General features: G+C 44.0%; 1 protein-coding gene across 2 annotated transcripts in view; it reads right to left on the reverse strand.

The window, feature by feature from the left end:
* The window catches only part of ATP4A (ATPase H+/K+ transporting subunit alpha), a 33,194-nt gene that overhangs the window by 2,534 nt on the left and 14,620 nt on the right, over positions 1-16,040 (reverse strand). For both annotated transcript variants that reach the window (XM_087970955.1, XM_087970956.1), the window contains 14 exons: positions 15,546-15,744; positions 15,319-15,428; positions 14,032-14,166; positions 11,658-11,850; positions 10,199-10,374; positions 9,318-9,454; positions 9,007-9,157; positions 6,290-6,458; positions 5,768-5,922; positions 5,129-5,252; positions 3,422-3,567; positions 2,575-2,708; positions 1,572-1,673; positions 114-205 (listed from right to left, as the gene is read on the reverse strand). In XM_087970955.1, the coding sequence (XP_087827081.1) occupies positions 114-205; positions 1,572-1,673; positions 2,575-2,708; positions 3,422-3,567; positions 5,129-5,252; positions 5,768-5,922; positions 6,290-6,458; positions 9,007-9,157; positions 9,318-9,454; positions 10,199-10,374; positions 11,658-11,850; positions 14,032-14,166; positions 15,319-15,428; positions 15,546-15,744 (2,023 nt within the window). The remainder of the gene's footprint in view (positions 1-113; positions 206-1,571; positions 1,674-2,574; positions 2,709-3,421; positions 3,568-5,128; positions 5,253-5,767; positions 5,923-6,289; positions 6,459-9,006; positions 9,158-9,317; positions 9,455-10,198; positions 10,375-11,657; positions 11,851-14,031; positions 14,167-15,318; positions 15,429-15,545; positions 15,745-16,040) is intronic.

Here is a 16,040-nt window from a genome sequence, read left to right on the forward strand (position 1 = left end):
TTCTGAACGATCCAGGATTGATAACTGCAGTAGAAGATGTCTGAATCAAACCTTCTGTGAACCTTATGCCAACTTGTGCCTCCCTCCTCTCCTTACCCATTCTTGTAACTTACTTCCAGGGTGTCTCCGGACTCCCAGTTTTCGGATTTCGTCATACACAAAGATGAGAAAGCCAAACGGTAGAGGCACTAACCACCACTGGAATCTAGACGGGGCAAGGGAACAAGAGAATGGAAAAAGTTAAGCTTAACAGCTTCAAAAGTTAGCCTGCTGAGCTAATCGTCTTTGAGTGAAGTAGCTTGAAGCAGACAGGAACTGGGCATCGTTCTGCCACACAAATATGGCCCCAAAGCTTTGTTTTTCAGTTTTTTATCCGTTGTTTTCTCCTGCTAGGTCCCAGGAAAAAGAGGCCAGTTGTAAGGTAGGGCAGTAGTGGCTGCTGTCCTTGGTGCTGAGCTGAGCTGCAGGAAGTTCCCTCTTGTGAGAGGATTTGCCTTCTCCCACTTAGCTAAAGGGGAGAATTGGATCAGGAGGACTAAATTGTAGCATTCTAGCTCTTTAACTCCTCATTGTCTTTCCATGCGCCTGTACTTACTGTTGTTTTAAGGTGATGTGTAAATGAGCCGCGGTTGCTTTGTTGAATTTAATATCTAAATGTTTGATGGCATGGCATAGGAGAAACAACAGGCAATGGAAGTGCAGCTGGAGGAAAATACGTATTAGAGCAAGTTGAGTAAGGATTTCTAAAATGTGAGGTGTGGCTTCCTAAAGAAACAAGAAATGATTTGTGAAGGAGAGGAAACTAACTAGGATGTAAACCCTGAATTATATATATAAAGAATATAAACCTAAAGAGAGACAGTGAGGTACAGTGGTAAAGGACCAGAAATGGGGAGGCCCAAGTTCTAATCAGCCTTCAGCTATAGAAGCTTCCTTCTATATTTTGGGCTGGCCTCCCTCTTCTCAACCTTACCTTCCTCATAGGGTTATTGTTTTGGGAAAATAATTGGAAGAATTTGCACTATAGGTTGCCTTGAGCTCTTGTTATAAATAGTAGGTTGTAAATCAAATATATAAATACAGTCATTGATGTCTGTGCACTGCAGTGGACAAATCTATATCTCCAAACTTCATGTTTTATTTTTTGTGTGATTAGTAGAGATTGTTGAGTTTTCTGGGAGGTTTTTTGTTTTGTTTTGGCTGAGTTAGCTAATTCCTGCATAAAGGGTAAAGTGTCTGGAGAGTTGAGATTTATAGCCATGCTAAGTGTGTAGTAATATCCTACAATGGAGGGGGAGAAGCAAGAATTGGGAAGGGAACGTTGGTTTTCCTTATTCATGTTTGCCAGAGTTGCTAGGATTCTTACATGATACAGCATTGAAAGCCATTTCTTGCAAATCACAATGTGACACAAAACCAACCACGCAAAATCATGCATCTGAGGTTTTGGGGAGACAAGTTCAGAGGTGGCTATGGGCTTTTCCAAATAGCTCTGCTCTGTAGCATGTCTTCATGAGAACATTCGCGAAGTGGTTTTTTCAGGTTAGAATACCAGTTGTACGAGTTCTTACCGTATGGGCATAAAATTGAAGATATTGGGCATCCCAGGGCAATAACAGAGGAAGCAGCCTATACAGATCTGGAACACAATAGCGATCACCAAGATCTTATTTCTGAAAGAGAAAGAGATGAGTAGGGCTGGATGGAAGGTGTTCTTGATTTCTGCTTTGGATAGACCAGGATTGGGTGATGGTCAATTGATCATTGGCAGAACTGGATCACTCAGTGGAAAGAAGCCAATTCCAGGGTAAGAAGGCAAATATTCCTATTCTGTTGTTGAATTTCCACAATGGTCAAATTTAGGGAGAACTCAAATTTGATCTTGGGTTGGGGAAAGCTGCAATGTGCTTTGCCAGTTTTTCTGGGAAAGGAGCTTATTCCCTGGACTCATGGTTGATTCAGATTTACCCATCATTAGCATCATTTGGTCAGGAAAACACACTCTCCAACCAACACAAATTCAAAAACTAAGAACAAAAACAGGAGGTCGAACAACAGGTTGAATTTGTTGGGTTGGAAAAATTAAGGAGAAAGATTCCAGCTGTAGAATCTATCAGCAAAGTTTAAATTCCAGCTGTAGAATCTATCAGCAAAGTTTAAATTCCAGCTGTAGAATCAGTCAGCAAAGTTTTGCCTGCTAGAAAAAATTATTTCTAGTAAAAATTTTCTTACAGCTTTAGGATATCTGAAATCCTTCCTATTACATTATAAGTATCAGTTTTGCAACAAGAGGACCAGTTCTTCAATGAGCCAAGTGGGTTCACGGTTACAGCCTAATTCGATTTTTTTGATAGCTCAAAGTCCCCACTGTATTGTTGGACAATCCTGAAGGTTCCTTCATATTAATATTTTGTTCACTGATCACAATGCTGTCAACATCTCAAAGCAACCATTGGCTACTGTCCTTTTTTTATGTATAATATCACAATATAAAAGACATGAATTTGAAAAACTATGTTCCTAGCTGTGCCAGACTAGGAAGATCTCACTGGGAGCTGCTGGGGTGTGATCTACCTGAAGAATCCTTGCTGGAAGACAGAAAGTCGTCGTGTCTTGCGGATAAGCACATCTGCAATCTGGCACATCTCAATGCTGATGAAGAAGACGGTATAGCAGGTGTACTGTTGGTAAAGACGTTGTCCAAATGTCTGGAAAGAGAAAGAAACAGTGGTAGTATGAAGGAAAATTCAATAGATGACCACCAGCCATGAAATAAGCCCCGAGAACTGCTTAAATATTGTTGAAGTTCTAAAACAACACAGTATTTTCCTCCTCCTCCTCCTCCATCATCATGTTAGTGGTCCTATTTTTATCAACAGCTGCACAAAAAAGTGTTGCTGAGTTTTGTCCAAACCAGTCCCTGGTTTATTGGTTTACTCATAGAAGAGAATATTTTCAGCTCAGGGTTGAATGGTGGCATCCTTGGTGTTCTCTGACTTTGATTGTTTTCTTGAAGATATTTCATTACCTAGCTAGGTGACATCATCAATGTTAGAAGGGAGCGGGGGTTTGTTCTCTATATACTAGTGGCTTGCCCTGTCAGTGATAGTGGGCGTGTTCTCCCAATTCATGCAAACAAGCTAAAAGTAAACAATCTAATCAAGGAATCATCAAGAGCAGGGGTCTCCAACCTTGGCAACTTTAAGACTTGTGGACTTCAACTCCCAGAATTCTTTGCTGGCTGAGGAATCCTGGGAGTTGAAGTCCACAAGTCTTAAAGTTGCCAAGGTTGGAGAGCCCTGATCAAGAAGACTCCCAGTTGCCAGGTTGGGTAAACATGGCCTGTGATTAAACAGTCTTGAGTTGCAACAGTTGGAACATTAGGTTGGGAGTCTGCTTGGTCTTTCTCTTCTCTACTCACCCACTCTTGGCCATAGCTGTCTTGAACATCCTGGATATGATCGTTCTCCCAGGCGGCTCGGAGCCCTATGCACTTCAGTGGGAACCAGCCCTCTTGTGCCATGGCGGTGAAGTAATCAACAAAGCCAGCACAGGACTGGATGACTCCTGCAAGGCAAAACGGCACCGGTTGTGTTGGATTTCTGCTCCCGCTGCATCTTGGCATCAAGACTTTTAAGCCAGGGGGTTTCAATGTTTGGGTGAGCCCAGGGATGGGATCCGACCAGTATAACTACCGGTTCTGTTGCTCTGAGTTGCGCGAGTGCAATTTACGACCTGCTGAGCTGCCCAGACAGCTGATCAGTGCTGCGTATGGGTGCGCAGCGGTTGGAAAAGCCCTTTTTTCCTGCTTTTTCAACTGCAGCTGTGCCGCGCAAAGCAGCTGCTGTTGAAAAAGTAGGAAATAAAGGACAGGTAAGAGGCCAGGTGGGCCAAAACAGCAGCAAACACAGAACCGGTTTGGTGTCTGCTGCTCTTCAGAGCTACCGGTTCTGTAGAGCCGGACAGAACCGGTAGAATCCCACTCCTGGGTGAGCCCATTTTGATAGTATGTTGCAGGCACATTCACTAAATGAGGTAAAGTGAGGAAGCTGCACCTTGCTATCTCATCCAGATCACAAGGATGCTCCTTATCACCATCTTGTCTTCTGGCATCTAGGCAGGATAGAATATTTATAACTAGCTCGATACCCGTGGTTTGCTATGAAACTATGTGGTAGGGCTTCGTTTTTGGGGAGGAAAATAAGGGGGAAAAAATTCTGCCTCTGCCTACCAGCATCCATTGGTATTTATCTGGCTAGCGTCCTGTCAGTGTGTGAGAGTGGAGTGCTGTTTGGAAACTGAAACAGGATTTGCTGTGTGAGCGAGAAGGAGACAGCAAGGAGCCTGGCCGTGGTTTAGCTCAACTGTTCTGTACTAAAGCTGCTTGCCGCTGTGAAACTAAAACTGAAACTGAAACTCCTCTGCTTGTGTTTTGCATTTGGAAGAGATTTATTTTCAGATGTGGAGGGGGAAGTAGAACTCCTTAGCATCAGAGCGTGTTAATAATAGTATACGAAATACTAGTGCTCTGATGGTCATTTCAAAAAATCCTGAGCACCTAGAAGCCAAGAGGAACTTATGTTCCAAATTTCAAGTTTGTAGGCTTTGTAGTTCTGGAGATTTTGTGATGATGCGTGAGTGGTATTTCGCTTTTATATAGAGAGATAATAATTTCCTGGCTTGTCTGTTTTCCATCTATTTTTATTTTAATACATCCATTGAAGTGATCCTACAAATGCCACTTTGCAGCATTTTAAAAGATTCTTCATCAGGGCAGAAACCTGGTGCTCCTCACAGATACTACATATTGAAACTTCTAGATCTAGCCCTAATCTTGATGTCCTTTACAGTTAGACCAGCCTTTCCTAACCCAGCACTGTCCTGCAATTTTGGAACTCCAGTACCTAGAATTCCTTACTGGTGTAGGAGATGCAGTCCCCCTGATACATCTGGAGAGACCTCTTTGGGATGAGGCTAATCAAAACCTATTCTAGTAAGCTATCTTTTAAAACATTCAACTCTGGATGCTTATTTTAAAATTGAATTGAACGCACGTTGCTGTTTAGCAAATGCATCCTCTCTTCCTCGCTCTAACCACTAGGTGACACCTTCTTGCATGCATACTTACCAATCTGGAAATAGGAATAGACAGCTAGTGCTTCATTGACAAGGCGGTCCCGTCGAGGATTTCGGGGTTTCAGATGCATGATATCACTCTCAGCCTTTTCATAGGCCAGCGAAACCGAGGGGAACTGTGGGGGAGGACAGAATATCTAAAATAAGCATTTGATACAGCTTTAATTACACCCCAGGCTTGCTATGATGGACTTTGAAATTTTGGGAACTTGGTGTGGTGGATGAAAACCTTTTAGAGCAAGAGTAGCCTTTAGACCTGTAAGGTTGGATTCAAACAACATACCTCACCTGATAAATAAATTAATTCATATCATTTGGGTTTACCTTGATCTAACCAATTGGGCTAAATTGGCCTCACCTCAAAATTAAAACTATTAAAAAACAAACAAACCCACCTTAATAACTCATAAATACAGTCACTGGCTTAGTGGGTTTAGCGTGTTGTGTGACTGCAACCATTACATTGCCTTACACAGGCTGGGTTAACACTTTGGGCTCAGCCAGGGTGAGGTTTGTTTCAAAAGAAATGGCTTATACATGCACAAAATGGGACCCACAAAATGAAATCTGGTTTAGAGGGGCGGATGTCTTTTATTCTGCTTCCTGCAAACTTTGCTCCCTTAGGACTCACAATGTCTGTACACAACTCGATGAAGAGGATGGTGATGCAGCCAAGAGGAAGAGGGACACTGACGGTGATGTAGATCAAGTAGGGGGTCAGCTCGGGGATGTTCTTGGTCAAGGTATAAGCAATGGATTTCTTGAGATTGTCAAAGATCAGGCGCCCTGGAGGGGAAACAAAGAAAAATGCAGAACAGGAATGGTTTCCTTCTATGTGTTGTAAGAGCCACGGTGGCGCAGTGGTTAGAATGCAGTACTGCAGGTGGCTATTGCTGACTGCCAGCTGCCTGCAATTTGGAAGTTCGATTCTCACCCCCTCAGGGTTGACTCAGCCTTCCATCCTTCCCAAGACAGTAAAATGAGGACCCAGATTGTTGGGGGCAATAGGCTGTCTCTGTAAAACCGCTTAGAGAGGACTGTAAAAGCACTGTGAAGCGGTATCGAACTCTTAAGTGCTATTGCTATTATTCTAGGTGCATGAGGACAACCTATCTCAGAATCTCTCTACCAAGGGATCCTCCCAGAAACTGACCTTGCTCAACGCCAGTGACAATGGAGGCAAAATTGTCATCCAACAAGATCATGTCAGCAGCATTCTTGGCTGCATCGGATCCAGCAATGCCCATCGCAACTCCGATATCGGCTTTCTTCAGCGCCGGGGAGTCATTCACCCCATCTCCTGTAACAGCCACAATTGCACCCTGTGGATAAGAGCGAGAAGCTATGAGACTTGGGTTCTACAAACGGGATTCAGAACAAAGATTTGTAATGGGCAACACTTCTCTTTAGTATTCCATGTGCTCAGAAGGCTTTGCTACGCCATGTTTCTTCTTGGTCTTCATTCTGGAAAGGGGATACCTACCATATTTTCCCGTGTATAAGATGATACTTTTTCTTTAAAACTCTCTTTATATAAAAGCGAAATACCACTCATGCATCATCACAAAATTTCCAGAACTGTAAAGCCTACAAACTTGAAATTTGGCATGTATGTTCCTCTTGGCTTCTAGGTGCTCACTAAGAAAGGATTTTTCAAGATGGCCATCAGAGCATTAGTATTTCTTATATTACTATTATTAACATGCTCTGATGCTAAGGAGTTCTCCTCCCCACCTGAAAAGAAATCTGTTCCAAATGCAAAACACAAGCAGAGGAGTTTCAGCTTCAGTTTCATAGCAGCAAGCAGCTTTAGTACAGAACAATTGAGCTAAGCCACACCCAGGCTCCTTGCTGTTTCCTTCTTGCTCACACAGCACATACTGTTTCAGTTTCCAAACAGCCCTCAACTTTCTCACACACTGACAGGATGCTAGCCAGATGAATACAAATGGATGCTAGTAGACAGAAGCAGAATTTTTTCCCCTTATTTTTCTCCCAAAAAAACTAAGCTTGACCACATAGTTCCGTAGTGAAGCACCGGTATCGAGCTAGTATTTACCTAAAAATAAAGGGGCGTCTTACACACAGGGTGGCCGGGAGGAGAACCGCGGTTGGAAAAGCTGCCGATACCTTATCTCTGCAAACTAACCTCAGGAGCAAAACTTCCAATTGCAGAGACAAGCTAACGGGTTTCCTCCAATCATGAGCCTTATGTAACTGATGTTGGCAGACAGTGTGTAACCAGTGCCCACATGTGACAGGAAGCCAGGGGGGGATTCAACTGGTGTTACTACTGGTTCGGTGACTATGTTTTGCACGCACATGCATAAAAAAACCATCAGCTGTGCTGCCCGGACAGCTGAAAAGTTCTGCGTGCAGGTGCACAGCGTTTGTAAAAGCCACTTTTTTCCTGCTTTTTCAACCTCAGCTGTGCTGCACAAAGCAGCTGAGGTTGAAAAAAGCAGGAAATAAAGGTCAGGTAAGAGCCCAGGCGAGCGGGTGGACCAAACAGCAGCAAACAGAACTGGTTCGGTGTCTGCTGTTCTTCAGAGCTACCAGTTCTACAGAGCCAGGCAGAACCGATAGCATCCCACCCCTGCAGGGAGCGGTAATGTCAGAGCATTCTGAGCCCATAAAAATGTCAGAAAACTAAAAAATAAATACCAGTACCGGTAAGCGAATGTCTTACTCTGCAAAATACATGTTTAAATGTTTAAAATAGTGATTTCTGAATTTTGGGTAAGAAAAGTGGGGGAGAGGGCCCCCCAATACATGGGGTCATCTTATAGACGGAAAAATACAGTAATTAGAAGCTTCTTCATATCACAATTGGTCCAGGATGGCTGCTTCAGGCATTTCTATATATCCCAGAGTAATGCGCTTGTCCGTTCAGCCTAATGTATTTCACAAAGCAACTATGAAGATTAAAAAAAAATGGCAACCCCTCATTGTATTATCTTTGGAGGAAGGGAAGGATGCAGCCAATTATTTAATTATGGACTGTGTCCAGGCTTAACTTGTTTACCAGGTTCATCAAAACCCATCTGGGAAGTTCATAGCAAATTATAAATCAATCATGATTTATGGGAATTACACAAATCAAATTACCTTTATTATGGTCATTGGCCAGCATTTATACATATTAAAATCATAAGAAAAAAAAAAACCTAAAGGGAGAATTATCAGCGTTTGGTATTTTGTATAAATGCTGTCACTGGTTCTGTAAACGTTCTGGTTTCAATAGCTGGGAAAGTTTTAAAAAGTAGGTGTCAAATATATCTACTTTTTATAAGAAGTTTGGATCTTACCCAGGGGTAGGCTGCTGCAGATTCGCACAGTTGGGAGTTTCTCTAGCTAAGAGTCTGCCCAGTTTGGCGAACTCGCAAATCCCATCCCTGGCTGGCCCCGCCCGCCCTGCCCCGCCCCTCCCAGGAGTCCCCATGTGGCCCATTTTGGATGCCAGGTAAGTACAGGGCTAAGGAAGGGTGAAAAATGGGCCTCCTGAAAGTTTGAGAAGGCTGGAAATGGGCCTGTTTCCCGCCTCCAGAGGGCCTCCAGAGCCTGGGGGAGGCTGTTTTTGCCCTCCCGGAGTCTTGAGGAAAGCCTCTGGAGCCTGGGGAGGGCGAAAAATGGGCCTCCCGGAAGTTCTGAAAGGCCAGAAGTGGGCCTCCAGAGGGTTGCTGGAGTCCGGGGGAGGCCATTTTTGCCCTCCCGGAGGTTCAAGGAAAGCCTCCAGAGCCCGGGGAAGGCAAAAACGCCCCCCCTCCATGGTGCAGGAGGCCAACTAGGCCACGCCCACCATGGCCACACCCACCCATCAACCTGGGAGAAAACCGGTTGCTACATTTTTTGAAGCCCACCCGATCTTACCAGTTTCTGACAGCTTTCTACAATGATGAGCTTCTGCTGCGGAGAGGTACGTGCAAAGACCATCTCTGGATGCATCTTGAGGATTTCAACCAACTCTTCACTTTCCATATCTTTCAATTGACCTCCATTGATTACACATGCCCGGGCATCCCTTGAAATAAGAGAGAAACCTTCCTCAAGATTAAAAAACCTCCCCAATAGCACCCTAGCAACACCACATGACTTCTTCCCTTGCACAGGATATCTTCCTTGTCTGATGTCGCTGTCACTCAAAGTAGCTCTTTAACATGTCTGGGTATTAAGATGCTCACCGCTTGTTCACCTGCTCCACGGGGATGCGGAGACGGGTGGCTATATCTTCAACAGTTTCGCTGCCCTCTGAGATGATGCCAACACTGGCAGCGATGGCTTTGGCAGTGATTGGATGGTCTCCGGTTACCATGATCACCTGGGGGGAAAATGGGAGAAGGGGTGGGGATTGCAGCAGTTGTCTCTATACATTTTTGTCACACACCCAAGGATCTTGAGCCATGGTGGTACAGGGGTTAGAGTGCAGTACTGCAAGCTACTTCTGCTGACTTCCAGTTGCCTGCAATTTGGCTGTTTGAATCTCACCAGGCTCAAGGTTGACTCAGCCTTCCATCCTTCCAAGGTACATAGTGGTACAATTTTCCAACGCCCTCCCTTCCAATGCCTTCATTTTTGAAATAGATTGTGCAAGCACTTTTCTTGTTTTTTAATATCCATTTGCGTTAAAAGATGGTTTTTATGTCATTGGCTTGTGATGCTTTCAAATACACCTGTATAGGTTAGATTTTCCTCTTTCCTTGTCAACATGGCCCTCATCAATTTTAAAGCCACACGTGCTTGCAGTTAATAAATGATTTTTTAAAAATTAAACAGGATGTGATTTCTGTACTGTGTAATGAAATCCCAGGTTCTGGCTCTATTGGTAGCTGAATTGTGCTTCACTTATTTCTCTTCTGTCTCAATTCTGTAAACCACTTAGAGAGGGCTGTAAAGTGGTATATAAGTCTATATACCTGAAGTCCAACATACCTAGAAGTTTCAGATTAGGAAGGAACCATCCTAGGATCTTGTAAGATTTCAACGTGTCCCCGTCTGGCTTTCATAGCATTATTATGAATACTTTCCCAACCATTTAAATCATCAGAACATCTGATGGACTTACCCGGATGCCTGCAGTACGGCATTTCATGACGGCATCGGGCACAGTGGCTCTAGGTGGATCAATCATAGAGATAAGGCCTGCAAAGCATAGCCCACTAGTGGGGAAGTTTGTTTCCTCACTGTCAAAGTGGTAGCCACGGGGGAACTCATTCTGGTGAAGATAGAGGTGACAGAAACCTGTGGACGAGAGAGATGCATTAACATAGCCCATAAATCAAACTGCTTTATTCAAATTCAATACAGCTCCATCTTCACTTAGCCCATAATGCTCAAACTGGTCTTTTGATGCTTCACTTGATATTTCAGGTTTCTCAGAATCCAAGTAGTTGACAATGTTGAGGGTGTTGGTGGATACCTAACATCAAAAAGGTCATCAAAAAAGCACAACAAAGAATGTTCTTTCTATGCCAGCTCAGAAAGCTCCAACTGCCCAAGGAGCTGCTGATACAGTTCTACGGAGGAATTATTGACTCTGTCATCTGCACCTCTATAACTGTCTGGTTTGGTTCTTCAAGCCAACAAGACAGACACAGACTTCAGAGAGTAATTAGGACTGCAGAAAAAACAATTACTATCAACCTGCCTTCCATGGAGAATCTGTATACTGCATGAGTCAAAAAGAGGGCTGTGAAAATATTTAGAGACCTCTCACATCCCAGACATAAAGTGTTTCAACTCCTACCCTCAAAACAACGCTATAGAGCATTGCACATCACAACAACTAGACACAAGGACAGTTTTTTCCCAAACGCCATCACTCTGCTAAACAAATAATTCCCTCAACACTATCCAACTATTTACAAAGTCTGCACTACTATTACTATTAATCTTCTCATCACTCCTTATCACCCATCCCCTCCCTCTTGTGACTGTATGACTGTAACTTGTTGCTTGTATCCTTATGATTTTTATTGACTGTTTCCTAGTATGATTTGATTGCTTATGACTATCATTAAGTGTTGTACCTTATGATTCTTGATGAATGTCTCTTTTCTTTTATGTACACTGAGAGCATTTGCACCATAGACAAATTCCTTGCATGTCCAATCACACTTGGCCAATAAAGAATTCTATCCTATCCTATTCTATCCTATCCTATCCTATCCTATCCTATCCTATCCTATCCTATTCTATTCTTCAGTAGTTGCCATACACAGGATGAAGCTCAAGAAGCTGGGAGACATTATCTAAATTTCCTGAATGCTGCTCATGTAAAATCCCTCTGAGAAATTGTAGGGGAGTTCAGTAGTGGCTCCATGCTGCTCACAAGAGCATAATTGCTACCTGGAAAGGCTCAACATGTCAATGAAGGAGAAGATCCAGAAAGAGGGCATTTTGTTGAGGTTCTTCTCAAAAAAAAAAAAAAAAATAGAGATGGCTTACCAGCAGGGAGTTGCAGAGATTTTTTTTTTTTAAATTACTTAATGAAAACTTCAGTCATTGATATTATTCTTTCTTACCCAGCACACGCTCGCCCAGTCCACCAAGGTCCATATAAGCTGTTTGGAAAGCTTCTCTCCATTGCTCGTCAAGGGCCAACTCCTGGCCCTTAATCATGATGGTGGAGCAGCGTTCCAGGATCCTCTCAGGAGCACCTTTCATCACCAGCAGGTGGCGCTGGTCTCTGGGATCTTCAAGCTCATGGATAGACAGCTGAAAGTAGGGGAAGACCATAGAATTAATGCGATGTGTTCATACCCAATGGGACTGCAGCCAAGAAATTAGAAGATGCTTGCTCCTGGGGAGGAAAGCTATGGCAAATCTAGACAGCATACTAAACGTTCAGAGACATTACCCTGCTAACAAAAGTGTGTATAGTCAAGGGTATGGTTTTCCCAGTTGCAATGTATGGCTGTGAAAGTTGGACCAACTAGTCAGTCCTAGAGGAGATCAACCCTGACTGTGCTTTAGAACAGGGGTCGCCAACCCTTTGGACCTCAGGGACCACCAAACTCATATTTTAAATCCGGAGTACCACTAATATGATTTTTTTAAAAAAAAGATAATATATTTAATATAAAATTTTTATTTTTTATATTAATATAAATGTACTACTTAAAAATTTATATATATGTATGTATGTATGTATGTATATATATGTATATATATGTATGTATATGTATATGTATATATGTATATATATGTATATATGTATGTATGTGTGTATATGTATATATATATATATATATATATATATATATATATATATAACAATATATATATATATTAATATATATATAATATATATATATATATATATATATATATATATATATATATATATATATATATATATATATATATATATATATATATATATATTATTATATATTAAATAAGCATATATATATATATATAAAACAAGAAAAGCAGACCCCCCTCAAATCTGGTCTCCTGTCATTTCATATCGCCCCCAAGTCAGAGGAAAGCTCTCCCTCCTTTGCCAGGTGTGGCTGCCTGGAGTTGGGGAAGGGAAGGAGGGCTGGGCTGGAAGCCTCCCCACCACCCCGGGTCTTTAACACCTGGCTTGCTTCTCCACTACTGCCTCCTCCAGCACCTCCTTCTCCGGGTAAAGCGATTACGAACTAACCGAGCAGCTACACTGATACTCCAGCTGCTCTCTTTCCCGTGGTAAGACTTGGCGTGTGGAGAAAGGAGCTGGCAGCTGCTACTCGGTGGTCCCGCGGGTGAGGCGAAGTCATCCTGGTCCCAGTTAAGACATACCAGTCACAAACCCAGAATCAAAGCTGAGAGGGGTCGCTTTCCCTGGGAAGAGCGGCGGGCATGGGTGCGCACGGTTCAGCACAGCGGGCAACCTCTACTCTGGGCTGATGAACCATGTGCTGAAGACCAGATGACTGCCAGAAAGGTGCGGCAACAGGGGTGATACGGCGGCGGATGGACTCATAGGTGCGGGAGATCATGGAATAGGCCTGGCCTGCGAGGAGATGGGGGTGAGGGGAAAGGAACCTCTGAACTGGTGTCACCTCCTGCCTCTTGCTTCTGCACATCGAGGAGGTTGAGTGGTTGCCAGCGATGCCCTCAAGGGAAGATGTTCCAAGGGGGAGGCTCAACCCCTCCAGGATTTTCTCTTCCCCCTCGCCAGAAGCGCTCACACACAAAGCGCTCACTGCCTCTCTGGCCCCCGACACGCCTCCTCCTTCCCGCTGAGCAGGTGAGCGCTTCTGGCGAGGAGGAAGAGGGGGTCGAGCCTCCCCCTCACAACATCTTTACCTGAGGGCAGCTGCTTCCTGAATCTCAGGAGATCCACGCTCTTCCCGCTGCTGCTCGGCCTCCTCGTTGCGCTGAGGCAGGAGGCAGCAGCCATGACACGAGAGACTACAGGATTGCCCTGCCTCCCTGCCTCGGCATGCTGCAGTCCACCAAAATTTTCTCACGGCTCACCAGTGGGCCATGGCCCACCGGTTGGCGACTGCTGCTTTAGAAGGCCAGATCCTGAAGAGGAAATGCAAATATTTTGGCCACCTAATGAGAAGGAAGGGCTCACTGGTGGAAACGGTTGGGGGCAAAAGAATGGGACAGCAGAGAAGGAGGTGGCTGGATGGAGTCACTGAAGCAGTCAGTGTGAGCTTGGATGGACTCTGGGGGATGGTAGAGGACAGGAAGGCCTGGAGGAACGTTGTCCATGGGGTTGTGAGGGGTCGGACATGACTTCGCACAACAATAACAACAACAACAACAACGTGCACTTTTCTAGCTTCTTGGCTTTTGGCAATGAACTAAGCAGGAGGGAACAGATTTAAATGCCAGATTAATTCGAGTTCCTTTTGGTGAACTTCTTGGAACCAAGGGGACAGAAAGTCAGCTGCTAACCTGGAATTTGTTGGTGGAGTTGAAGGGAATCTCGCAGACTTTTTTGTAGCGCTCCCGGTACTCCATGACATTGCCGAGGGTGATTTCAGAGAATTTCAGTAGGGCTGTCTCTGAGGCATCTCCAATCACAATACGCTGGGATTGAAAAGGGAGAGAAATGTTGAAACGGGATTAGCACCGTTGAAGTGCTGGCTTGAATTTGCATTTATACTAGATCGGTGTTTCTCAAGTTTGACAGCTTTAAGATGAGTGGGCTTCAACTTCCTCAGAAGGCAAGATAGTTAAATTGAGATTGGATAGCTCATGCAGAAGTAAGTTTTCTTACTTCTTACTTCTGTCAGCAACTCTAAAAGACTATAGAATTATTTTATGAGTTGACATTTTGATTGCCCCTCACTTGGTGTCTATGGAGATTCTCAGTCATCCAGGTCCTGGTTGTCCCAAAGGTGCTTTTTTCAAGAGGCAACTGGACTTTCTGTTTTTTTCTTTGAAGACATTTCGCTTCTCATCCAAGAAGAAGAACCCGAAGAAGCTTCTTGGATGAGAAGTGAAACGTCTTCAAAGAAAAACCAAAAAAACACCTTTGGGTCCCTTCACTTGGGTCTGAGTTGAATAGCTGACCCAACCTTGCTGCTTTTCAAGTGTGCTTCACAATAAGCCTCATCTTTTGATCTTAACTGGTTTGGTTGAGGATGCTAGGAGTTGCAACTAAATGCCTATTGGGGACAAAACCTCTAGCCATTATGCCACCCTGGGCAGTGTTTTTCAAATTTGGCCACTTTAAGACATGCTGGTTGGGGAATTCTGGGAGCTGAAGTCCACATGCCTTAAAGTGGCCGAGTTTCAGAAAACTTGGGTTAAAGCCTTCTCCATTGACTTTGCTTATCAGACAGTCGCAAAAGGAGATCACATTATCCCAGGACACTACAACCGCCATAAATACAAGTCAGTGGCCAAGCATCTGAATCTTGATCATGTGACCATGGGGATGCTGCAATAGTCCTCTAAGGGTGAAAAATGGTTGCAAGTCACTTTTTTCCATACCGTTGTAACATTGAACGGTCGTTCCATCAATGAACTGTTGTGCGCTGTGGACCACCTGTACATGCACCTTTGGGACAACCAGGACCTGGATGACTGACAACCAGGACCTGGATGACTGAGAATCTCCATAGACACCAAGTGAGGGGCAATCAAAATGTCAACTCATAAAATAATTCTATAGTCTTTTGTCACGGTTCTCATCGTATGCTAAATAAATAAATAATAATCCATAATAATTCTTACCCGTGGCACAGGTACGCTGTCCTGTCCTGATTTGAAAGAAGCCCGGTTGCAAAGGCTCACCACTTTACATAGAGCTCTCCAGGTTTCCGAGGACTGATCAAAACTTTGCCCTATGAAGCAGAACAAGGAGCAACGTGGCAGGTTTTCTGCACTGTAAGCTTAGGATGGGCAACGTAGTGCCCATTGTTACCAACTTCCCCTCTGCTGGTTGCTAGGCTTGCAAATACCTGACTGGTCTTCTGTAGTGTCCGCAGTGTGGATTTGGTTGTCGAACCAAAGATGTGAGACTGTCATTCGATTCTGGGTGAGCGTCCCGGTTTTATCCGAGCAGATGACGGATGTGGAGCCCAGCGTTTCAACAGCTTCCAGATTCTTGACCACGCAGTTCTTCCTGGCCAGTCGCTTGGCTGTGAGAGACAGACAGACCTATCCAAGGAGGATGAGAGGGAGGCGGGGTGGGGAGAGGGGATAGGAAATGAATGAGGTCCAATATTTGGAATTTGGGATAGCTAAAGTCAACTTAGGTTGAGTGCGTTAAGCCATTTGTTCAAGACTGACCACACTCCCAATCTTATGTTTCTGGCTGGCTGGAAGGTATGGGAAAAGTAATCCCAAAGGTGCTTTTTCAGGAAGCAACTGGGCTTTCTTGTTTTTTCCTTTTGAAGACGTTTCGCTTCTCCTCCAAGAAGCTTCTTTAGCTCTGACTGGATGGTGGGGAATAG

This window comes from Notechis scutatus, chromosome 8 (genome assembly GCF_049901735.1).
Source record: "Notechis scutatus isolate UNSWTSFEM ecotype Mainland chromosome 8, rNotScu1.2, whole genome shotgun sequence".
Classification (NCBI taxonomy): domain Eukaryota; kingdom Metazoa; phylum Chordata; class Lepidosauria; order Squamata; family Elapidae; genus Notechis; species Notechis scutatus.